The sequence below is a fragment of the Lactuca virosa genome, chromosome 4 (assembly GCF_052849685.1).
Source record: "Lactuca virosa cultivar CGN04683 chromosome 4, Lactuca_virosa_CGN04683_v6, whole genome shotgun sequence".
NCBI lineage: Eukaryota > Viridiplantae > Streptophyta > Magnoliopsida > Asterales > Asteraceae > Lactuca > Lactuca virosa.
This window is the reverse complement of record NC_136429.1, coordinates 156,453,787-156,477,679: the sequence shown is the minus strand read 5'-3', so window position 1 is coordinate 156,477,679 and position 23,893 is coordinate 156,453,787. Positions and strand designations below refer to the sequence as shown.

The 23,893-nt window shown below is 32.4% G+C and overlaps 3 protein-coding genes across 3 annotated transcripts; 1 reads left to right on the top strand and 2 right to left on the bottom strand.

The window, feature by feature from the left end:
• The first annotated feature begins 5,713 nt into the window (after positions 1-5,713).
• On the top strand, positions 5,714-9,081 carry LOC145107591 (serine/threonine-protein kinase 52-like). Its single transcript, XM_079044492.1, has 6 exons — positions 5,714-6,188; positions 6,836-6,957; positions 7,048-7,244; positions 7,436-7,610; positions 7,727-7,861; positions 8,659-9,081. Exons 1-6 carry the CDS (start codon positions 5,864-5,866, stop codon positions 8,863-8,865), a joined length of 1,161 nt encoding a protein of 386 aa, XP_078900618.1. The 5' UTR covers positions 5,714-5,863; the 3' UTR covers positions 8,866-9,081.
• A 3,224-nt stretch (positions 9,082-12,305) lies between these two features.
• Positions 12,306-12,755, bottom strand: LOC145105268 (uncharacterized). The gene has a single exon (XM_079042395.1). The coding sequence runs from the start codon at positions 12,753-12,755 to the stop codon at positions 12,306-12,308; it is 450 nt and encodes a 149-aa protein (XP_078898521.1).
• Positions 12,756-17,147: 4,392 nt separating this feature from the next.
• Positions 17,148-19,167, bottom strand: LOC145168578 (bidirectional sugar transporter SWEET5-like). Its single transcript, XM_079087359.1, has 6 exons — positions 18,946-19,167; positions 18,562-18,598; positions 18,138-18,354; positions 17,870-18,031; positions 17,650-17,769; positions 17,148-17,534 (listed from the first exon to the last, which is right to left on the bottom strand). Exons 1-6 carry the CDS (start codon positions 18,983-18,985, stop codon positions 17,412-17,414), a joined length of 699 nt encoding a protein of 232 aa, XP_078943485.1. The 5' UTR covers positions 18,986-19,167; the 3' UTR covers positions 17,148-17,411.
• Between the last annotated feature and the right edge of the window lie 4,726 nt (positions 19,168-23,893).

Genomic DNA, 23,893 nt, shown 5'->3' with positions numbered 1-23,893 from the left:
AAGAATATGAGAGAGGTGGGAAGACTATAAAAATCGGCTAGGGTTCTTTTCTTGGAAGCATTGGCCGATTTCAAGGAGCCAAGGGCTTCCTTATATAGCTGAGCTGCTAGGGTTTCATGTAAAACCCTAATCTGATTGCTTAAGCCTTAAGCAGTCCAATAAATCCTTCCAGAAGGCCCCCTTGGACGAATTCTATGTGGGCTACACATAGAATTTCGTCCACCCCTTCTTAGGGATCCATAAGCCCAACTTGCAACTATCATATAATTGCAATACCAGTCCCCATAATTTAATCAGTTTCTTTTGATCACCAAATTAATTTATGATCAATACTAATTAAATAATATGATTTCTCAATTAATATATTATTCTTATAATATAATAATAAATCAAAATTAACCTATTTCTCCATAATTCATCCTATCAAATTGCTATGGTGAAGGCAACCCAAAAAGACAATGCTACTATCGGGTCAAGTACATACAAATTATAGTTATGGGCTTAGACACTTAATCCAACAAATAGATTACTGTTGAGCCGCTATTTGGAGCTGTGTCCTGTTCAGCGATCTATTTTTATCAAAATAAGCATTTTTAACTTTATACTAACCAAAAGCATTTCTGAAAAATATAATTTCATGAATGCACAAATAATCCCCATACAGGCAATTAGCAGTCAAATATATGTTTGATAGTTTCAACTTCTAAAACAAGAACTCAAGAATATGTGAATTCTTACTATCAAAGAATAAGATAACTCCCTTCAATGCAAACATTTCAAAAAACATGCCCTTTATTTAATTAAGGGCGTCTCCGAATTATAAAATATAGTATCAAGTATAGGAAAACACTTAAGGGATACATAGAATCAAAATCATATTTATATACATACTTTTACTTTAAATAATAGGATATACATATAACATAATCATATAGCGGGGACAATGTTCCAAGGTAAAAGCACTCACCTTAGTCTTATGCTTGCAACGCCAATCTCCTTCTTTATTTAAGTTACACCACTTAATCTTTATCCAATTAAATCACCTCAAGTGAAATGCAAGCTATTATTCCTTCCTCTAAGCTTGGGTACCTCTTAGACAAGACCTATTGTCATTTCCAAAGATTTGTTACCAAAATGACTAAAATACTCGTCTAAGATTTTTATCATTTAGACTTTCCCCATAAGCTTATATACTTCCTAAACACGTATATATGCTATTACTTTCAAAAACCAAAAATGGTCCATTAAGTTAATTATTAAGTTCTTAATTCTAAAACTTAGTGTTTATGGTTTCAAAACCTTCTTCATGTTAAAACAAGAAAGTAAGAAAAAATCATGTGCGGTTTTCGAGTCCGAATGAAAAAGTTATGACCAAAACAAGTTTTTTGTTATATATGACAGAACACTTGACACGACATGTGTCAAGCTGACACAAACCGTGTCCAGCTCAGTATGTCAAAATGGTAGAAATTTCACTTTTAGACATCCTACTTTGGCCCTAAAGCATCCAAACATCCTACAACATACCTAAATGACTCAAGGAGCTTAAAATACATGCTAAAAAACTTGAATTGACATAAGAAAGGATCTCCATAAGGTTCATATCCTTGGATTAAACAAAAAAATTACTAAGATCATTTCATAATTCAAATTGGAAGACTAAAGGGTAAATAAGAACTCAAGTTGTACTAATTCACTATGTGTGAATGGTAATTGAACCAATAAGGCCAAATATGATTCTTACAACTTAAAATATATGAAATTGAGAGGTCATGAATATTATCCACTCATTAATTGAGTTTAAATCTTCATATGAACTTTAATGAAGCTCAACATCTCATAAAAGCTCAACAAATACCAAATTGAAGCATGAATCACAATATGACTTAGATTTTGGAATATAAATCATCATCTAAGTTTAATAAATTATTTTGTAACAACATTTAATTCACCTTGAATCCATGATTCTTAGAATTGAAAACACCAATTCATCATCATGGAAGGTAAAATTGAACTAACATCAAACAATTTCACTATAAGTCATAAGTTGACATATAAATCATAGATTTGAAGTTAAATACATTCAATATGAACAAAATCAAGCTCAAGGTTATACAAGGAATATTAGATTTAGATTTCATCATATAGGGTTTAGAAAACCCATCAAAACAACCCAAATCATCCAAAACTCATAAATATTAGCTAGTTGGAGCTTGGAGATGGATCATGGAGTGAAATTACAACATAAAGTTCATGAAAACACCATAGATCGAAGAAGAAATCAGACTTGGAGATCCACATGGCCATAAACACGAAATAGAAGAGAAAAGAAAGATGAAAACTACCTATAGTTTTGGATTGTGAAGGAACTTGACCAAGCTTCAAGTGGGGTCTTCAATCATCAAACTTCATGGATTTAAGGTGGAAAATCATTCAAATAGGAGGAGAGGGGCTGAAAACATGAATGAGGGGAAATGAGGAAGAAGATGACTTCAAATAGACCTATATTTTCTCACTTTGGCAAATATGGTCCCTCCTTGCAAAAGTCTTTTCAAAATAACTCCAAACAAACTAAGGAACATATAATATCTTCCAAAATGGTCCATTTCCATCATAACCTCTACAAACTTAGTACAAGTCACTAAGTTGGTCAACTCTCAAGTCAAACCTAAGTTTCACCCATTTGACGCAAATGACCCTTCTAACAAAAATATTTCGTTAGACATAAAAACTTTATTATTTAAAAAATACCAACTATTGACAAGATTATTATTATTATTATTATTATTATTAAGATGATGATGACGATGATGATCATTTCCTCATATTTTCATTGTTTGATTTATTTATCTTTGATTTACTTTATTTCAAACTAAAGAAATATTTTTAATTTTTTTTTACCAAAAAGCCCAAAACTTTTAGCCTCAAAAAAGGATGTGACATTAATATTATATCATTTAAACTAAACATACAATTTAATGATTATGTAAAAAAAACTACAAACTCACTATTAAAAACTTAATTATAAATGTCTAATATTCTATGTATATTATTTATATAAAAGAAATTATATAAGACTATAAGATACGATATAAAATATGATTATTTAAGTTGTATTGGTACGACTTTTTATTATCTTTTGATTTTTTTATGATATGTATCTAAGTCTAATATGCGGTGATTTCAAATTTCTAATTGAATTACCAAATTAAAGGCTTCCATAACACATATATTTTATTCAAACTATGTTCTTTTTTTCTTTTACTAATCTTTCTGTTTTTTAATTGTCATTAAATCATTTTTTATTGCTATTTAATGCTCACATGAAACTACAAATATGATTTTTGATTGATAATATTTTTTTATTGCTATTTAATGCTCACATGAAACTACAAATATGATTTTTGATTGATAATAGTTATATAACCATTGAGCTTTATGTGTTCTATCTTTTGGCTTGGTTTTTGATTAATTCTAATTTTTATTTTGAGAGTTAAACTTGAATTTGGTTGTGCAATTAAGATTTTAGGTTTTTGAAGATGGAAATGATAAAAATAAAAGTAAATTTGTTAATTTACATTAAGTTAATGGCTAAGCTTACAAATTAGACAATTTGAAAATAAAAACCATATAAAAGAAAATTTTCAAACATGATTAAAAGAAAATAAAGTTTTAAAAACGCTCATGTTTGGTCTATCTATTGGAATTTAAATAATATAGATATATTGTGTTGTTTGTCGTGAAGTGCTTTAGAAATCTTTGTGGCGTTTTCCATCACATCATTCTCCACATACCTATTTTTCAATTGTTGTGAGTTACTTAATTTATTAATTTTAAAAATCAAATATTGAACCTTTGATGATTAAACTCTAAATGTACAACCATAAATTTTTTATTGAAATGTAAAGAAAGTAAAATGAAAAAGAGGACATAAACTAAAACAAATAAAGGAACCCAAATAGCTCACACTCTTTCAAAATCCAGATTAATCATACAAACCTTTAGTTCTTCTTGACATATTTCCTTATTCAACTTTTTTTTTTCTAGAGAATGTACGACTACCATCAATCTTTTTGTTTACCCACAATCTTAAGATTTTAGCTCAATGTATATGTAATAGAATACACCTACACATACTTTCAATTCTTATTCTCCATATCTCATATAGTAATATTTTTTATTGAACATGTATGTCTGTATAAACATTCTTTTCCATTTCCATGCATTCTTGATAACAATAACGAAAAGAGAAGAGAGGAAAGTATAACAACAAAAGCATAGACATAATGTTCTTATATAGGAAAAACTTTTCAATTAAGCATACAATTAAGTATGATAAGTTGAAAATTCTTATGAGTTTCAAATGAATATAATTCATGATAATGGTCTATCTTGAATTACATTGATTTGAATGTCTTCCTTTATAGGATTTATATAAATATAAATATAGATATATAGATATAGATTTTGTTCATTTATGTCTATATGTGTCTACTGCATACAATATAACAAAGTTTTAGTTGAAATTTCCTTTAATGATGTAATGATAACCCCAAAAAAAAACTTATTGACCTATTAAGTAACAATATATGATCCAAAAATCAAACTAAAGTGTATTAGTTGTTAATGACATTAACACTGTTTGTAACTATTATATTTGATATATTTATTGTAAATTGTTTTTGTAACTATTATATTTGATATCTTTATTGTAAATTGTTTTTGTAACTATTATATTCAATATCTTTATTGTAAATTGTTTCCATGATGGGAGTCTTGTGAATTGAATTTCACATAAGAGGTCCAAGACTCAAACCTAGACATACCTAAAATATTACTAATTTTTCGCGATTTACCTCTCACGTAGACGTTAATTTGACATAGACCCCTCAGATGATGCAATTTACAATTTATTTTATTGTATATTGACAATTACTTAAGGATTTTAATACACCAACTGTAAATAACTGATGTTTTATGGATCAAAGTTGTCAATTTGATCTGAAGCCTTGTTACCTATTTGAATTTTGAAAAATATTTTTTTATTCGGTATGTCTAACCCGTTATTCATGTCAGCTTTGTTTTACATATTTTGGTTAAACAATATTACTAAATCATACTAATTCTTATAATCTTATATAAAATACAATCTATTTGACTAAGATACTTTTCTAATCCGTTATTTTTGGTTAAAAATATTAATAAAACAAACAAATTCTAATGCTTTTGACCCATTTGAAAGATTATTCTTGTTATTTTAATTTGTTTTAACATGTTATTTAATGGTGAGTATAGACAAATACCCTACTTATTTGATAGGAATTAGAACCAGAATCGACACTTCTTTATATGATGGAATCGAAACCGAAACCAATCACACAAGTTTTTTGGATTTTAGTACCGGTCCCAGATTGTTTGGAACCGGCTCCAGTTCTAAATACTTTGTATATGACCGAGAATCCGAGACCGACATCGACATGTATCCATTGGATAGAATAGCACTTCCAGAAAAATAAAAATTATAAACGAAATCGTTTTCAACCGGTTCCAAACTTAAGAACCAGAACCGACATCCGATTGCCAACCCCTACTTTTATTCATGTCCACCTTGGCCCATATATTTTTTATTTTTATAAGTAATAAAATTTATAAACAAAATATGATTTATATATATAAAAAAGCTTTTGCATTTATATTATATTGACTAATGTATGTGTACATATCCGGAAAAGAATAATGGTGGATGGTGGCCTTTTCCCCGTACCCTCAAGTATAAAGAAAAAATCAGAAAATTAATCCACCCAAAAAAAACCCAATTTCACTGCTGCTTTTGGGAGATTTGTATGAACAGCGAATCGAAGAGATGAAGGAGAACAACAACAGCAACAACAATGATGGATTTGTAAGGGCCGATCAGATTGATCTCAAAAGCTTAGATGAACAGCTTGAACGGCATCTCAGTAAAGTATGGACTATGGAGAAGAACAAAAACAGGCAGCCGGACTTTGAAGACTCCGCCGCTGCCACCGCCGCCCCAGTCAGACCATTGTCTAAGTCCATCGCAACTAATAGGATTGAGAGGCAGGAGTGGGAGATCGATCCTTCTAAGCTCATCATCAAAAGTATTCTTGCTCGTGGTACATTTGGCACCGTTCATCGTGGGGTCTACGACGGCATGGATGTCGCTGGTCTGTCTTTTTCTCTATACCCAATTTAATTAATTCATTACTTTCATTCATTTCCCCTATTTCTCGGCATCTATACAGTAATTTATTCAATTTCCTTTCCGGATTTTACTTCAAATTCTTGGCTTAATGATCCACATTTGCAAAATTTTGGGATTGAAATGTTCTAAAACAACATCAATTTGAATAATGAATTATTCCGACCTTAACTTCATATGATTAATAAAAAACAATCGTTTCAATGGTTATGAGCTTGACAATAGACATGCTAATGGGTTTTAATGTCGACGATGGTGATTGAGAGTAACAATGGTGGGGGTTACGGATGCCGGTGGTGGCTAAATGGGTTTGTAATTGTAAAAAGTAAAAATGGTCAACATGAAATCCGTGACCTACACGGAGAAGGTTTGACTTTTTTGCAGGTGATTCCAGTAACCATGACTGACGATGTTGTTGCACCTCCAACTTTCATGTGATTCATGAAATTAGGGTTACAATTTAGGATCTCAACTTTGTGTTTATGACTCCAATTCTTACAACCAACACAAATTTAAGAATTTTAAATTCTGGGTTCCCTCTTTTTGATGGAATATAATCATTTACAGTCTACTATTTCACAGATTTATATGAATGATGTTTGATCTTTATAGTGAAACTGTTGGATTGGGGTGAAGAGGGCCATAGATCAGAAGCAGAAATACAATCTTTAAGGGCAGCTTTTACACAAGAAGTGGTGGTGTGGCATAAACTTGATCATCCAAATGTGACTAAGGTCTATAAACTTTCGTCTTTAACATAATCATACAAACTTTTAGGGACATTGATGTTCTTTGTAAGATCATAATTTGTTTTTCTAATGCAGTTCATAGGGGCAACAATGGGTTCATCAGAGCTACAAGTACAAACCGAAAATGGTCAAATTGGAATGCCAAGCAACATTTGTTGTGTTGTGGTGGAGTATCTCCCTGGGGGTGCTTTAAAGTCTTACCTCATAAAGAATCGAAGAAAGAAACTTGCTTTTAAAGTAGTTGTCCAAATGGCACTTGATCTTGCAAGGGGGTATGTATTATCTATTATGTAATTATGTATGCCCTTGAAAATCTTTATGAAATCTAAATTTATAACAAATTTCAACACGAAAACATCCCATTTGTGGCGTATCAACATGGGTCAAAGTTTGTTTGACCTAAAAAGGTTAAAGTTTTATTTTATATACTTAAAAAGGCACGTATTTGTCAACTTTGTAATAGGTTAAGTTACCTACACTCTCAAAAGATTGTACATAGAGATGTGAAGACTGAGAATATGCTTTTGGACAAATCAAGAACTGTTAAAATTGCTGATTTTGGGGTTGCACGTGTTGAAGCTTCAAATCCAAATGATATGACTGGTGAAACGGGGACACTCGGCTATATGGCCCCTGAGGTATATATAATAATACTCTTTTACTTCCATGATGAAAAACAAAAACCCGTATTATTATATAATCTTATGTTGTGTTTTTGTATTTTTTTTTTTTTTTTTTTTTTTACAAATTGTAGGTACTTAATGGCAACCCGTATAATAGGAAATGCGACGTGTATAGTTTTGGTATTTGTTTGTGGGAAATATATTGCTGTGATATGCCATATCCTGACCTTAGTTTCTCTGAAGTAACTTCTGCTGTTGTTCGCCAGGTACAATATATAAAGATTGAAAAAATAGCATTTTTTAAAGATATTTTCAGTTTAGATTTTAGGGAAAATTACAAAAACTTGTTATATTTGGGCAATTTTGTGGTTTAACCACTTATATTTTATATTTTCCTAAAAAACCATAAAAGTTTCTGGTCTTCTTTTTTCAATTTAACCATTTTGACCTGTCAAAATGGTTAATTTGGAATATAGGTCAAAACAATTAATTTGGAAAAACGTTTAAAACTTTTATGGTTTGATTGGAAAGAATATAATAGTGGTTACGTAAACCACCGAACTGCCTAAATATAATTAGCTTTTTTGGATATTCACAAAAACGACCACTATTTGATTTGACATTTAACAAATTTAACCTCTTTTTTCACTACTCACAAAATAACTACAAGTTTCGCAACCGGTTGTGAAATTGCTCCATTCCACTAAAAAAAACCTTAAAATGATTATTTAAAGAAAAAAGAAAGAAAATCCATATTTCAAAAGCGTAAGATCAATTTCGAATTATTTCAATTTTGATTTTTTGTGGTGTGGAGCAATTTCAAAATATTTGGAATCTCACGAAATTGGTGGTGTGAAAAAACGGTCTATTTGTTAAATGTGATGTCATAATAATAAAAATGGTCATTTCTTCTGTTGTGACTATCTAACCCTAGTTAGTTTATTTATTAGTTTGTTGTAAAATTTGTCCTAGATTTTATTACAGAATAATGATTGTAGATGTGACAAAGAAAAATATTGTTAGTCTAAAATTGGTAAAACATAAAAAAAAAAAAAAAATGCAGAATCTAAGACCAGATATGCCAAGATGTTGTCCAAGTTCTCTTGCGAATGTAATGAAAAAATGCTGGGATGCAAACCCTGACAAACGGCCTGAAATGGATGAAGTAGTCACTTTATTGGAAGCCATCGATACATCAAAAGGTGGAGGCATGATCCCAGGCGATCAACCCCAGGGTTGTCTATGTTTCCGCAACTCCCGTGGCCCTTAACTATTGGCTGAGTCAATCATATGTACAACTCAACACATCAAATATTTGAATTGAATGTCTAAAGATCCGACCCGGTTTTTAAAAGTTGGAAAACTACATAACATAATATAATAGATTCCCTTCCCAAAAATGAAAGGGAATATGTTAGATTGTGTTGTCGTTGAATTATTATGTAAAGCTTTATGTTTTTTTATATATCGTGCTACTTTATGTTTATGTTTTATGTTTTTCTATTTAGAATTTATATTGGGTATATCGTGCTATTATCCTATTTTAAACAGGTCAAACATGTACGAAAATAAAAAACATGATTACTTAAATGTGGGCAAAGACCAAAGTTCGTTATCTTTTTAGGTCATTAACACTTCCACATAATATCTCTTTAATGTCACATAATTCATTTTTACCTGCAAGCCTATGATTACCGGTGATATTACTCTGTTATGAATGGGTCAAAACACCAATTTTATGTACGAAAAAATATGGTTAATTAAATATGGATAGAAACCAAAGTTTGTTATCTGTTTACGTCATTAACGCATTTATAATGACGCATTTAACTTCAATAACAATATTATAACTGTTAGGATTTCGTTTTTCAAAAGCAAGATATTAGGATTTTGAAAAGACTTGTGTTTCCAAGATCTACCAACACTTTTAGTACCTTTACCAGTTTGCTCCTTTATGCTTTTCCAAATAATAAGCGCATTTCCAAGGAAACGACATGTGGTAGTAGTAATAGTCATGCTAGACACCACACATTTCCTACCAGTCAACATCAATGTAAGATGTGATACTCTAAACAAATATAACCAGTTTCGTGTGGGAGTTTTCTAATTAACGCCACGATTGTTTTGTGCCAAATGCGGAAGAAGACAATAATTAGAAACAAACTGTTAGACGAATCAACATGAAAACTTTGAACAAAAAAGGCCTCTTATTTCGTTGTGGTTTAAGCAAGCGTCCCCACAGAGAAATAAAGCAAAAGTCTGAAAAAATAAGTGACTCTAAATCACAGTACGCTTTCTTTCTTTTGTGGCCAAAAATTGATTTTGTTTTCTTTTTTGCCCTGTTGCCAGATTTGGTCCAGGGACTTTGTATTTAGTCACATTTAACCAACAATCTCCACCTTACATAACCTTAATTTTCAATACAAAATGCAACCGTTATACCTCCTAACCGAACTTGACACCGATAAGGGTGAGCATTGATCAGTTTGAACCTAAAACCCAACCCAAACCAATAATATCAGTTTTCAAATACTTAAAACCAAACCTAAATTGGTGAGAATTGGGAACATGGTGTTGCTTTATATAAGACATGAAGAGGCGGTTTTCAAATATTTAAAACCAAACCTAACTTGGTGAGAATTGAGAACATGGTGTTGCCTTATTTAAGACATGTAGAGGCCGAATTTACCCCACTTATGTTTGACCTTTACCAAAATTTGAGTTGTTTAAGCCCTTTTTACCAAAACCAAACACCTAGAAGTTTACCCCACTTATGTTTGACCTTTACCAAAATTTTCGCCACACCAAACACGACTATCCGGACCTTGTACAAACCCATGTACATAACGTTGGCGAATGCTACAAACCGTACACAAACTGACAAACCCACGATGCTGACTCCATCTCATAACAAAATAGCCTCATTGGTTGAGCCTTCAATACTACAAGATAAACCTAAACACAACACTTACAAAATTTGTTATTTTTGATTCTAAGCCAAGGCTTTCACAATAAACGTTGCACTAAAACATCTTATCCAACATTTTTTGTAAAGTGCTGAGTTTTTTAATTTAAAACACCAACATTTCAAAAAAAGATTGTATTTATTAGAGTAAATAACCAACATTTATTTTAAAATGTGGTACTTTCAGTAAAAGTTCCAACACTTATTTTAAAGTGTTGTTTTCAAACAAAATTTCCAACACTTATTTCAAATGTTGTTTCAAACAAAATTTTAATAGAACATATTTTAATTTTTCTTAATATTCATTTTAATTGACAAAATTTTCTTATTTAAATAACAAATACTATTCTTTTTATACATACATATGATTTTTTATATAATTATACTTTCATATAAAAATTAATAATTCGCATTACTATATAAATTTTAGTTTTAAAATTACAAATAAACTACATGTTTATGTTATTTATTGTAAGTCTTGTATTAAAATAATTCATATAATAATAATTAACAATAAAGTTATAATTTCGAGTTAGAATAGTAATAATTTTGTTAAAAAACATTAATACGGTATAATTTAATTTTAATTTTAATTAAATCTAATTAAAACTTTTCAGTTTCCCTGTTATGTTTTACACCACTTTAGTTTCCCATTAACTAAACTTTTTAACTTCCCTCCTAAATTTTCACCACATTAGTTTTCGTTTATGAAATTGTTTCCACTATTTATTTCCCTTCCTTGTTTGTACTCGTATAAGTTTGAGCAACATACTTTCTATCATTCACCATCACCTTAAAGCATCAATCCTTCACCCATTTTGAGATATCCTCTACCTTCTATGCAATATCGGAAGAACCCTATCGAACCTAGGGCCACAACTCAACTTGACATACCTTTTAGACAATCGACTTCTTATCGAACCTTTTGCATTCTCAATGCCCATGCCTTGAACCAAATCTTGATATGCCATAGACTATTCTTCCTTGTAAACATGACAATTACCAATTAAAGAGCCACATTCTATGTTGTTAGTAACCAAGACCATTGCAACTTTCTTCCACTAATTAAATCAATTTCTTCACTCCTTTGACTTCAATGACATTTTCTTGATCAATCAAACTTGTGAAAACCTTAATTGACCCAACACTCGATCGTCTCCAAGTCACCCTTTTGATTTATGCAAGAATATAGTTCCCCAAGAACAATCAAACACCACTTTTTTTTATTGAAGACCCACTAAGGATTTTTATTGAACACCTTGAATGTATTAATGGAAACTCTACCTTAACTAAAAAATTCTTGGTAAAGAGACCCCACAATAAATCAGAAACTCATAAAAAGAAAAAAAAAAAACAATGAATTAAATTTGCATTTTTGTTTTAGGATTTAGATTCATTAGAAATTCACCAAAAAACAACATACTACTTTTTTTTTTGGAAACGGCAAATATATATTAATAATGGCCACTCGATTAGCAAGTAACTAAAACGAGGGCAATGTACAAAATACAAAACAAATAAAGGTTTTAATGAAAAGGAGAAATACTCCACTCGATCCAACTACAATTCACCATCGAAGTTCTATATTTAAACCAGACAAAAGTTTGGGACACCACCTCGTCTGCAATCCTAGCCGGGTTCGTCTGTATTCCTTTGAACAACCTGTTATTCCGGGCCAACCAGATGAACCATAATAACCCGTAAAGCACCGCATTGAGCCTTTTTTTCCTCTTAGAACAACTTCCCTACGTGGCTGCGAAATTGATAAATTCACCTACATTATCAAATGGGATAACAGGTATGCCATACCATTTTAGTATCCACGCCCTAGCCTCCATTGCTACCTCACACCTGATTAAGAGATGGTCTCCTGATTCTTGATCATTGTTACACAGGGGACATGTGGATGATTCTAAACTTACTCCTCTCCTTGCAAGATTCATTGCCACCGGGAGCCTATCCAAAACTGCCCTCCATATGAAACATCTGATTTTCAAGGGGATCGATTTTGACCAACTTATCACTGTTCCATCGAAAGGGATAGGATTGGAATCAATCCGTTGGCGTAAGGCATTGACAGTATATTTACCATCTGGGTTTAGATTAAAACGGAACCCATTATCAGTCGGCTCCGTGTTTGTTCCCTGGATCATATTACTTAACCTTTGCAGATCGTCCAGCTCTTCTACCTTCATGCCACGTGATTTCCATTTCCAATGAAAGCCAGAGTTGTCAAGTCTATCAGAGACTAGACATGATTTTACTTCTTCTAGATCATATAGTCTTGGAAACTGTTCCTATAGAGTCACAGGGCCGCACCAACGGTCTTTCCAGAATAAGATGTTGATATTGGAACCGGGGTTTAAGGTGAAAAGGTCATGATAATTGATATCGAATTCAGACAGGGATTTAATTGCCTTGGCAATATTGCTCCAAACACCTGGAATCGTTGATTTTGCAATAGTGGTGACTGGTTTCTTCTTAAGGTTATGTATGCTATTCATACATTCTCTCCATAAACCTTTCGACTTTTCTTTGAGTCTCCACCACCATTTTGTTAATAATGCCAAATTTTGAGCTTTTAGAGTGCCCACACCTAGCCCACCGTCTTTTTTAGAAGCTACTATTTTCAACCAGGATACCCAATGTATCTTAGAATTTGAGTCTTTCCCACTCCAAAGAAACCTCCTTCTTGTTTTTTCGAGTTCATCAATGACGCGAGTGAAATTTATCGATTATAGGTTTCCAATTTTTCTTCAATGCCATGTTTGCACCTGTTGGAACTCCAAGATATATGAAGGGTAGTGTGCCCTTTAAACATCCAATCACACGTGCTTGGATCTGTAGTTCCAAATCAGTGACACCAATACCAAATAAACGTGATTTGTGGAAGTTAACTTTCAATCCAGAGCAGATGTGGAAACATTTTAAAATTTTGGCCAAGTTTTTGATGCATCTCGTATTCCATCTTCCAATGAAGATCGCATCATCCGCATAGAATAGATGTGACAAGGTCGGCCCGTTGTGTGGTAATGGGAGTCCATCGATGAGGGATTTTTTTATCGCGTTTTTTATAGCAATATTCAAGCCTTCCATAGCTATGATGAAGAGGAAAGGAGAGAGCGGGTCTCCTTGTCTCACACCTTTGGAGATTGGAAACTCATCTGTGGGGGAGCCGTTTATCAGAACTGAGGCCCTGGACGATGAAAGACAACCATGTATCAAGCTTCGCCATTTGCTACTGAAACCCATCTGCTCCATAATTGAATCAAGATACCCCCAATTGATTGAGTCAAAAGCCTTTTCAAAATCGATTTTTAGTAGGAACACCTTTTCCTTTGCTTTTTTTGCCCATGAGCATACTTCGTTTAAGATTAATGGTCCCTCCAAGATGTGTCTTCCTTCAATGTAGGCTGATTGTACATCATCAATTATAGAGCCCATCACCGTTTTTAATCTCAGTGCAAGGATCTTGGCCACGATCTTATACATGCAGCCTATGAGACTGATTGGCCTGTAATCTCCAAGATTCAACGGGTCTTTGACTTTTGGGATGAGGGTAATGAAGGAAGAGTTGCATCCCTTCGCTAGTTGACCAAACGTTTCAAAGTAAGATACAAAATGAATGATGTCATGTTTTATTATCTCCCATTTGTTTTTCAGCACCTTGAATGTGTACCCATCTGGGCCAGGCGATTTGTCACCACCACAACTCCAAACTGCTTGTTTTATTTCAACATTAGTGATGGGTGCATCAAGAAACCTTCTTTGATCTGATGAGAGTGTTTTGAACTCATCGCTGATTAGCTTGGGTCTTATGGGCCACTTATCTTCGAATTTGTTCCCGAAGAATCTATGTACCTCTCTTTTAATGTCACTCGGATCTGTGTTTCATCTCCCATCAATTACCAATCCATGCAGTCTATTTTTCCTACCTTTGATCTTTATTGCATTGTGAAAAAATCTGGAATTTTCGTCCCCATCCGATATCCAACGAATTTTTGCTTTTTGCTGGATATCTATTCTAGCGAAATACTCCAATTCTCGAATTTTACCTTTACAATCTCTTCTTTCAGTTAATTCCCCCACCGATAATGTCCTGGTTTCAGCGAGAACTTCAATATCGGCCACTCTCTTCTTTAATTGGGACAACAACTTTGATTCCTTGGCAGTTTCTGTGTTTCGCCATTTGCTAATTTCTTTCCTGACAAATCGAAGTTTGGCCATTAGAAACATATCTGGAGTGCCAAAACCGATAAATGAGTTCCATGCGTTACTGAATGTTGCGTCAAAATCCTCCCTATGTATCCACGAATTGAAGAATCTAAATGGGGGTGGCCCAAAATCCTGATTCGACGGCTTGAGAACTAACGGGGTATGATCTGAATATTCTCGAGGCAGTACAATAACAGTTGTGAGAGGTTGGTGATATATGAAATTGGAACAAACCAGGTATCTATCAAGTTTACTGAGTTTTCTCCCATCATCACAGAGGTAAGTGAATTTCCTACCCCCTAGACTGAATTCATGTAAGCCAGCATTTGCAATGAAATTGTTGAAGTCAGCAGCAGTGATTCGACAAAATCTTGAATTCAGTCTTTCTTGTTCGAAAAGATATCCAAAAAATCCTTTAATGAAAGACGAATTAAGACAAACACACACACACACACACACACACATATATATATATATATATATATATATATATATATATATATATATATATATATATATATATATATATATATATATAGTATTATAAACTATTTCTTGCATCTCATGGATCTTGTTTCTTTAAATTTCTGGTCACTATTGGCCATTTTTTTTATAATGTCAACTCAACCATGGAAACTTTATGAGTTATTTTTTTTTCATCCTGTCATCTTGTAAGCACGAGCTAAATCATAGTTTGAAATTTTAGAATTTCTTAGGGAAAATCATTTTGTACGTGTTTTTTGTTAGAAAAAACAGTTGGGAGCTTATTATTTAGTTCTAATTAAGCTTGCCATTTTGTCGAACATGATGATTAATTTTGTATTTTTCTTAAGGCCTACTCTATTTTGAAGTTTATCTTTAATTTATAGAGTGTAAAATAGAGATATTTATCTAACCCAACTCTATTTTACAATCTATAAATAAAGAAATGAACAGTAACATTTTAAATTTAGAGTGTTAATATTCAAATATAATCTTGTTTATTATGTTCTAGTTGATTTAACTTGTTTTAATTGTGTATTTATATAATTTGAATTTTTCTTTATTAATTTAATCTTGTGTTTATATAATCCGATACCATATTTAATTAATTGTCCATTGACATACATAAATATTTTATAAAAATTCGAATAGACATACACAGTATTTTACAAAAACTCAAATTGACATAATATAAATTTATCATAACAAAAATATGTTAGAAAATATGTAAAACATTGTAATTTGAAGGGTATTTAAAAAACTCTAATGAACTTGGAGAATATATAGAAATATTCTTGGAATATGCTTTTTAGGGGGTGTCTTGGATTGCTTGTTTGTTTATTAAAATTTCTTATTAACTTATGCAGTATTAAAAGTAATACAATGATAAGTATTAGTTTTTAATGTTTAGCAAATGATGCTTATATGTGTAATTATTAAATAACTTATCAAAAACTCCTTAAATACGTCAATAAGTAAGGAGAAATTAACTTATCAAAACCTCCTTCATTAAATCAATAAGAAGTGCTTATGAAATTATATTCATATCTAAACTTTTAAAACTCCTTATTACTAATATCAAACCACAATAATTCAATAAACATTTCAAACAATTCCAAACACAGCATCTCCAATGGATCTCTATTTTTATGTTACAGATGTCAAAAATGCTCCAATCAACCATTAAAAATGGCTTTTATTTTTGCTTTTTAGTTTTTATAATTATTGTTTTATATTTTATAATATTAAAATATGTTTTAGTGTAATTTTTAGTGTGTTGTTAGAATTAAAATGAATTTTGGTTGTAATTTTTAGTGGTAAGGTTGGAGTTGGTGACGAGTTTCGATTAAACGCTTTGGCATTGATTTCGATTGAGAACGAGTTTCTTGAGAATATTGATTATGAAAGTCTCATAGATGAATTTTCTTTTAAAAATGCTAGAAGGTCAATGTTTAGAAAATAGTAATGAGTTGTTTTTTTTTTTGAAAAGTTGTTTATAACAGTTTTACAGTTTTATTTGATTACTAATGAGTGATGAAGATATTATTTTGTGGTGGTGAATTTATGAGATGTTTTTTAGCAACTTTTATGTTTTGAATTAGTGGTAGCAAATGTAGTTAATAATATTTACAAGAAATTTTTATGGGGCCTCATTTTAGTTTTTACACAAGGCCTCCGAAATGTCAGGGCCGGGCATGAGTTGGTCTAAGTGTAAAAAGCAGTGTAAAAAGCACGATTGGAGTTCACTCTAAACAATATCTTAATTTATAAAAATAAAGTGTAAAGATATGTATGGTTGAAGATGCTTGTACGGTTATTTTGGTGAAATATAACAAAATTGCAAAAAAAAAATAAATGTACACAATCATTATAGCATTGGGTCCACAAAAAAAAGTGAATGAATTCTTTTATTTCAAATCAATCGAATTGTTATCCTTTGGAACATGCATGAACTCTCACACTAAACCTTTAAGTTTCAAAAAATCCCCCCAATTATGTAGGGATACAAAAAACCACTGCTGGTTACAATAACTCTCAGTGCCACCCCTTACATCTTATGTCGTAAGTAACATAAAACCGAAAACATGCATACATGTTTAGTTTCCCTTGAATCCATATACGCCGATGCTTAATTATTACTTGGATTTATATGCTTACGCTTTGGAAGATCCTGACATTTGAATATCATCGTCATCATCCCAATTGGTGGTGCTGTAGTAGGTTGCATACAGTACGAGTTGAATTATAGACGAGATACTCCCTAGAGCATTTGGAACCTGTTGGTGTACGTAAAAAAGATCCAAGAAAGGATTAATTAATATCATAAAAATGTCATAAGAACAAAAGAAATGTTGGTGAGTGTGGAAATTAAAAGAATATATTAAAGCTTACCAAGATGTAGGGATCAAATTTGAGCAGAGCATAACCACACCAAACAATTGAGTTGGCGAAGCTAGCAAGCGCCAAGGGGAATGGCATGTACTTGACACTTTTTGTCTTAATCACCATTCTCTGTGTTCCGTTACATTGTATTTGATCAGTTACTTGTATATATGAACAGTAATAACTTTAAGTAAAAACAATGGTAAAATAGAAAAGGAAGCTTAATTACCATGACAGTCAATGGAGACGCATACATGAGAATGTTGAAAACGATGCAAATTAATCCAACAACCATAGATCTTGATTCGTATGTGTGGAAGCACATCAATGTAACTACGACAACTCCAGCAACAAAAACGACCTCGAAAATGAGAACCATCAAGAGCTTTTTCTGCATATTTGTAAAGTTTTTAAATGTTTAGTATACACACATACAAGAAAACAGAAAAAATAAAAAAAGACCGGAGTTCATTAGGGGGGGATGATTGTGTGCATACTCGACCACCCCAAGTAGAATAGGTGAAGAAGATCGTGATGAAAACAGCTTCAATGATGAATCCAGCACCATTGATTGTAATGATCAAAAGACTATCAGGATGAACGATTGGGAGACCATAGAACATCCACACTGAACAATTGAGAAGAGTGGCAACATAGGGATCTGGCTTGTAGGCTTGGACTGATTTTGCCTTGATAATCCTCAGAAATGTTGGGCTGTAGATTTTAAAATAAATTACAACAAAGTTTTGGCAACTAAAGCTGTGTCTTGAGATACAAATTTTACAAATTTGGTTGAATAAATGAAAAACAAGGCCAGGTATATTAATTGTGTGACAATCAAAAGGATGGGGGTGCTTTGTCATTTCATGAAAAAAGTTACAACCTTTTAGAAAGTAATTATTAAAGAGAATGAGAAATTACATAGGGGAGAGAAAGAGAATGCCGGATATAATGTTCCCTGCAAGCACAAAATGCACAGAAGTTAGACAAAAAATAGTAAATTTGTATTCAAAACTGCAGTTCTTTGTAAAATAATGTAAGATGAAAAAAAGGACAATGCCATGATCTGACACCTGTACTCAAGTTACGTCATAAAGCTATAACACTAAGTCACTAACTCAGTGGGTTACGTAGATCTGAGTTGGAAAGTTATAGTATTTGTATGAAAAACTGTAAATTTTCGTAAGCTCATTACCATGTTTGAAAAAATATTTTAAGTTTATAATTATGAAAGATTAGTATAGTGAAATAAGAAAGATATACATGCATCGAGCAAAATGAAACATGAATATGAAAGATTTATACCGAGTACTCCTACGAGAGTTCTTAGATGATCGGTATCCATCTTATTGTCTTTCAAGCAGCAATCGAGAGAAAAAAACACACAAAGGGTGGAAAGTGATGATCAAATTGCAGAGATATTAAATGGAAAACATCTGCAAATAAAAAGTGTAAGTGACAAAAGATTTATTGGAGAAGATGGAATGAAACTTATTTGAAAAACAAGTTGAATATTCTGGATGATGAACTTATGTGTAAGACTGTACTTATAATGGGATACTGCACCAGAAAATGAATCTTTATTTAGAAAGTCAAAAGACACACCCTATGCTTTCGTCATAATTCTTTGATCTGACGTGTTTTTCGTGTACTGTAATTTTCGATCTCTGTGTGTTTCTGCATGAATTTTTTTCACAGATTATTATTTGCAGTTATTCATGCACTACCATTCACGTGTTTAGTCACTTAGTTGTGGTCAACACTTCATAAATACATTCCAATTATATTTCTTGCATGTTTTTTTTCCAGGTATTTTGATATACTTTTTTTACGTTTATATGTACTTTTCTATGTTTTTAAATAAGTACTAATATTTATGACCACAGGTATGCCACAAATATATTTTCCAAACCAACGTCAATATATATTCTCCTTGTATATTTCACTTAAAACCCATATTGTGTTGATCTTCATTTATAAAAAAATACAGGTCGAGAGAATTGGGAAAGACCAAAGCGCAATATATATTATATATGCTGCCAATAGCAGTAGCATAAACATACATTTAGACTTTGAAAGCCTTCGACTTGGATCAGCAGGGTCGACTTAGGCTTTGAATTCTTTTGGTTAGTTACTAGATAAAAGTGGGGAATCAGTTTATCCTTTTCAAAGCATCTGTGTTCACTTTCTCAATGAAAATTTTGTTTCCTTTGTTATTATTGCACATTATGGGTTCTTTTTGCTCGACACTTTTTCTTTCTAGCTAGAAAAGCAATTTAGGCTCACGTGGAGATTGTTTTGCCCTTTGTATTTGACACATCATGCTAAAATCCATATAGCAACATTTAAGTGATGTCTACTTCATGGTGAATTCTAATGTGTAGGATTGAGGTTTAAAGCAATACAACAGCATAAAATAACGACAAAAGGGAAACAAATAATAATTGACATAAAGCAAGGCTAGTCTAATCGTCAATTACAACAGATTATCTTTATCTCATACCAAAAGTAGCAAAAGAATTTTAATTCCGCATCTCGTGACACGCTTGGATGCTCTTTGATGCTCTATATTTCAATGATTGAGAAATTGCTTTTATATTGGTAATTCGTCACTGAATATTCCTTTGGTAATCCGTCGGGAAAGGTGTTCGTCGGAACTCCGTCACTAATAAGTATCCGTCGGAATCCGTCGCGAAAAGTGTCCGCCGGAACTCCGTCACTGCGTGGTTAATTTGGTCAAAGAAGTTCTAATGGCTGTTGAAATCCGTCACAAATTTCGTCGGTAAAAATTACCACAGTAGTCTTATTTAATTAGGACATCCATAATATATTGAACTCTTTATAGTTTAATGGATTGATATATCATTTATCTAATCTTCATACAACAATACTCTTTTTTTCTTATAATATATTGAATTTTGTTTATAGTTTAATGGATTGATATATCATTTATATAATCTTCATACAACAATATTATTTCTTTTTCTTATAATATATTGAACTCTACGATGTTTAATAAGAAATATTTTTAAAAAGAGAAATCATTTATTAGAAACTTTCATTTTTTCCATTTAAGAGTTCAATGATCATTAAACTTTATATCCATTGAATCGTTAATACAACAATATCCCACGATGATATAGTTTAATCTATTGAATGTTAATTAGGCATGCCACATCACTCAACTCTCACATTAAAACATTCATTATATATGCTCTTAAAGCATCTCCAATGGAGGTTGTACGAGGGTGATGTGGAGTGTTATGAGTATGGTATGGGTTGGATGACGGTGATATGAAGTGGTATAGGTTTTTGGGTTGTATGATCATAAAATGATTGTATGGATTTTTATTTTTTATTTTTCAATGATAAATATAAAAATAATATGATAAATATGTGGAGTGAGGTGGACTTACATATGGTTGTATGGATTTGAGATGTTTAAGACAAAGTTATATATAAGTGGAATGGTGATGTGGAGTAGGATGAGGGTTGTATGGATTGGAGATGCCCTTAAAACATATCCAATCGAATTGTGTAAGGGTTAGGGTGTTCAAAATCGTATATCCGAAATTTCAGATAACGGATATTGATATCTGAATCCGTATCCGAAATTCAGATATCTAAAATTTTGGATATGAATTTGGATATTAACTCGGGTATCCAAAAATACTAAACTTTCATTTTTCTTTTTCTCTTTACATTATACACTAGCTATTATAAACTAAGATTGTTTTATTTTTCATTTGACTAATTAACCAATTAGGTGAAATATTAACTTTCCGTAACAGAAACTAAATGAAAAGGCCCTTTGACATAATCTTCGTACTAAAAACTAATGAAAATGCATAAGTAAAGTCACGGAACTACATCCAACAACTACCTCTCCTAATCTATTATATTTTGAATTAAAAAAAAAACAATAAAATAAATATTTCGGATATCGAATATCCAAAATATCCCACACTTAGAAAATGACTATCCCAATCAGAATACAAAAAATTAGATATCTGATTATGGATATATGAAACTTCAGATAATTTTGAATTAGATTTTCAGGTTTTAGGAGCGAATTTTTGGATAAAGTTATTTTTAAAGACCCGTAGTGAGGGTTCTATGAGTGATCACGTGGAATCAAATAAGGATGATATTGAGTGGGAAATGATGATGTGCATGTCCAACCCTCTGGGGTGATGTCCGCACAAACCCATGTCGTGAAAGGGCCAGATCAACCACGAAAACATAAGACCATCCGTTATACCCACTACTAACCATTATAGTGGTGGATGCCACATCATCACCATTAACTACCACTAAAGCTATGATATACCCACCACTACCACACCATTCTACCTCGTTTTTCTAAAATAAAACTTAATTCAAAAATACATACAAAATCCAAATACAATAAAAACATATTTTTTTTTAAACTAGTTTTTTGTTCGATTAAAAAACATTACACAATTTAAAAAAACAACTAAAATAAAATAGAAAAAAACATTAAAATGCAAGCACAAAAACAACTTAAACTAGTTTCTAAACCCCATTTTTTTAATTATTCCACCATGGAGTTTCCTTAAAAATTTTGTCAAGCTTTGAGGTGTTTAAAGGGTATGTGGTTTATTTCTTCATATTGATGCATGACAACAACAACCGGATCGTCTTCATGTGCGTTGTTTATAACATGGTTATAAAATCCGCCGAACTCGCGACATGTTGCCCTCATAAAGAGAAATTTATAACATATTGCATCAAGATTACGACTGCGACAACCCATTAAATCATGGAAAACGTTTCCAACTTTTGCCCAAATATCACTGGAAGGTCGACTATTTGGGTCTTCAGTAACCGTCACCCATGTCAATGCTAACTTCTCTTCTTCATTTTCCGACAAATTCTGCATTTTGGGAGCCATGGTTCTTGAAAGATCAAGCAACACAAATGTGTGAAAATGAATAAAAGTAGAGAGGAATTGTATGAAATATATGTAACGTCCCAAAATTATGACCCAAAAATTTCATTTTTAATTTAGCAAAAACAATATTCCAAAGACATCATCAATACAATCCAAATAAAATAAGTGTATCAAACATCATCTCAAATCAGAGTAATCACAAAAGCGGAACTATGTGGTGTGTGCGATGCAGTCATCCCGAGCTCTTCCCCTTGAAACCAGAAGTACCTGAAACATAAACTGAAAACCGTAAGCATAAAGCTTAGTGAGTTCCCCAAAATACCCAATATCATACATAATAAACTACATACTGGGCCCCCGCCCGGTATCGATTCCCACTCGGCTTCGGGCCCCTCTCGGTATACAGATCTGTTATTCTTAAGCCCCGCCTAACATCGGGTCCCGCCCACTTTACACATGGACATATATCACATAATCATAGTAACACATGCAATGATCATAAACAATAGCATACGATACAGTCATCTGGCCTCGCCCAACATCGAGCCCCGCCCGATATACATAGCAGCACATATCACATGCAAGGGTCACACAGACTTCTAGCATCCTAACATAAATAACAAGGGTCTGCATTGGTGCCTTAGACCCACTAAACCCAGTGAGGAAACTCACCTCGACTGTTGAATCACACGACTGAATCTCTGGCTGCTGTCCGACGAATCCCCGAGCTATCAAAACCAAATAGCATCCAATTAACAATTGGATTCCAATCTATAACCATCAATCCATAATTAGGGTAAAAAGACCATTTTACCCCTTGCCTAGTTTGGACCAAGACTTAGGCCCAAACCTATAATCCAAAAGGTTCAAAATCCAACTAACTGTTCGAGGCCCATACTTGGCCCAATTTTCCAAATTGGGCCCAAACCCTTTCATGGCCTTACCCTAAAGCCCACCCATTCTCCTAGTCCAAAACACTTGTGTAACAGCCCAAAAATCCAAGGTAAAAATTTCATTTTTATTACAATCAAAACACTATTGTAACTTTGTTCAATACGTTGAAGAGTATCTCAAATAAAACAATTATCAGAGTCCCATCCCAAAGATCACATATTGCGGAAAACACTGATGTATGCACTGCAATCACCCCGAGCTCCTTCATTTGAAAACCGGAGTACCTGAAACATAAACTGAAAACCGTAAGCACAAAGCTTAGTGAGTTCCCCAAAATACCACACAACATACAACCATAGAATATCATGCAATGTACATATAGTTGCCATGGGCTCCCCCCATGGTCTTTATCTGATATGCCATGGGCTCCCCCATGGTCTTTAC

Coding starts and splice junctions, on each gene's coding strand:
- LOC145107591 (XM_079044492.1), top strand. CDS start 5,864: ATGAAGGAGAACAACAACAGCAACAACAATGATGGATTTGTAAGGGCC. Junction 7,611..7,726: donor TCGGCTATATGGCCCCTGAG/GTATATATAATA, acceptor TACAAATTGTAG/GTACTTAATGGCAACCCGTA. Junction 7,862..8,658: donor CTTCTGCTGTTGTTCGCCAG/GTACAATATATA, acceptor AAAAAAATGCAG/AATCTAAGACCAGATATGCC.
- LOC145105268 (XM_079042395.1), bottom strand. CDS start 12,755: ATGAAGGTAGAAGAGCTGGACGATCTGCAAAGGTTAAGTAATATGATC.
- LOC145168578 (XM_079087359.1), bottom strand. CDS start 18,985: ATGGATACCGATCATCTAAGAACTCTCGTAGGAGTACTCG. Junction 18,599..18,945: donor AACTCTCGTAGGAGTACTCG/GTATAAATCTTT, acceptor TTGTGCTTGCAG/GGAACATTATATCCGGCATT. Junction 18,355..18,561: donor ATTCTCTTTCTCTCCCCTAT/GTAATTTCTCAT, acceptor TAAAATCTACAG/CCCAACATTTCTGAGGATTA.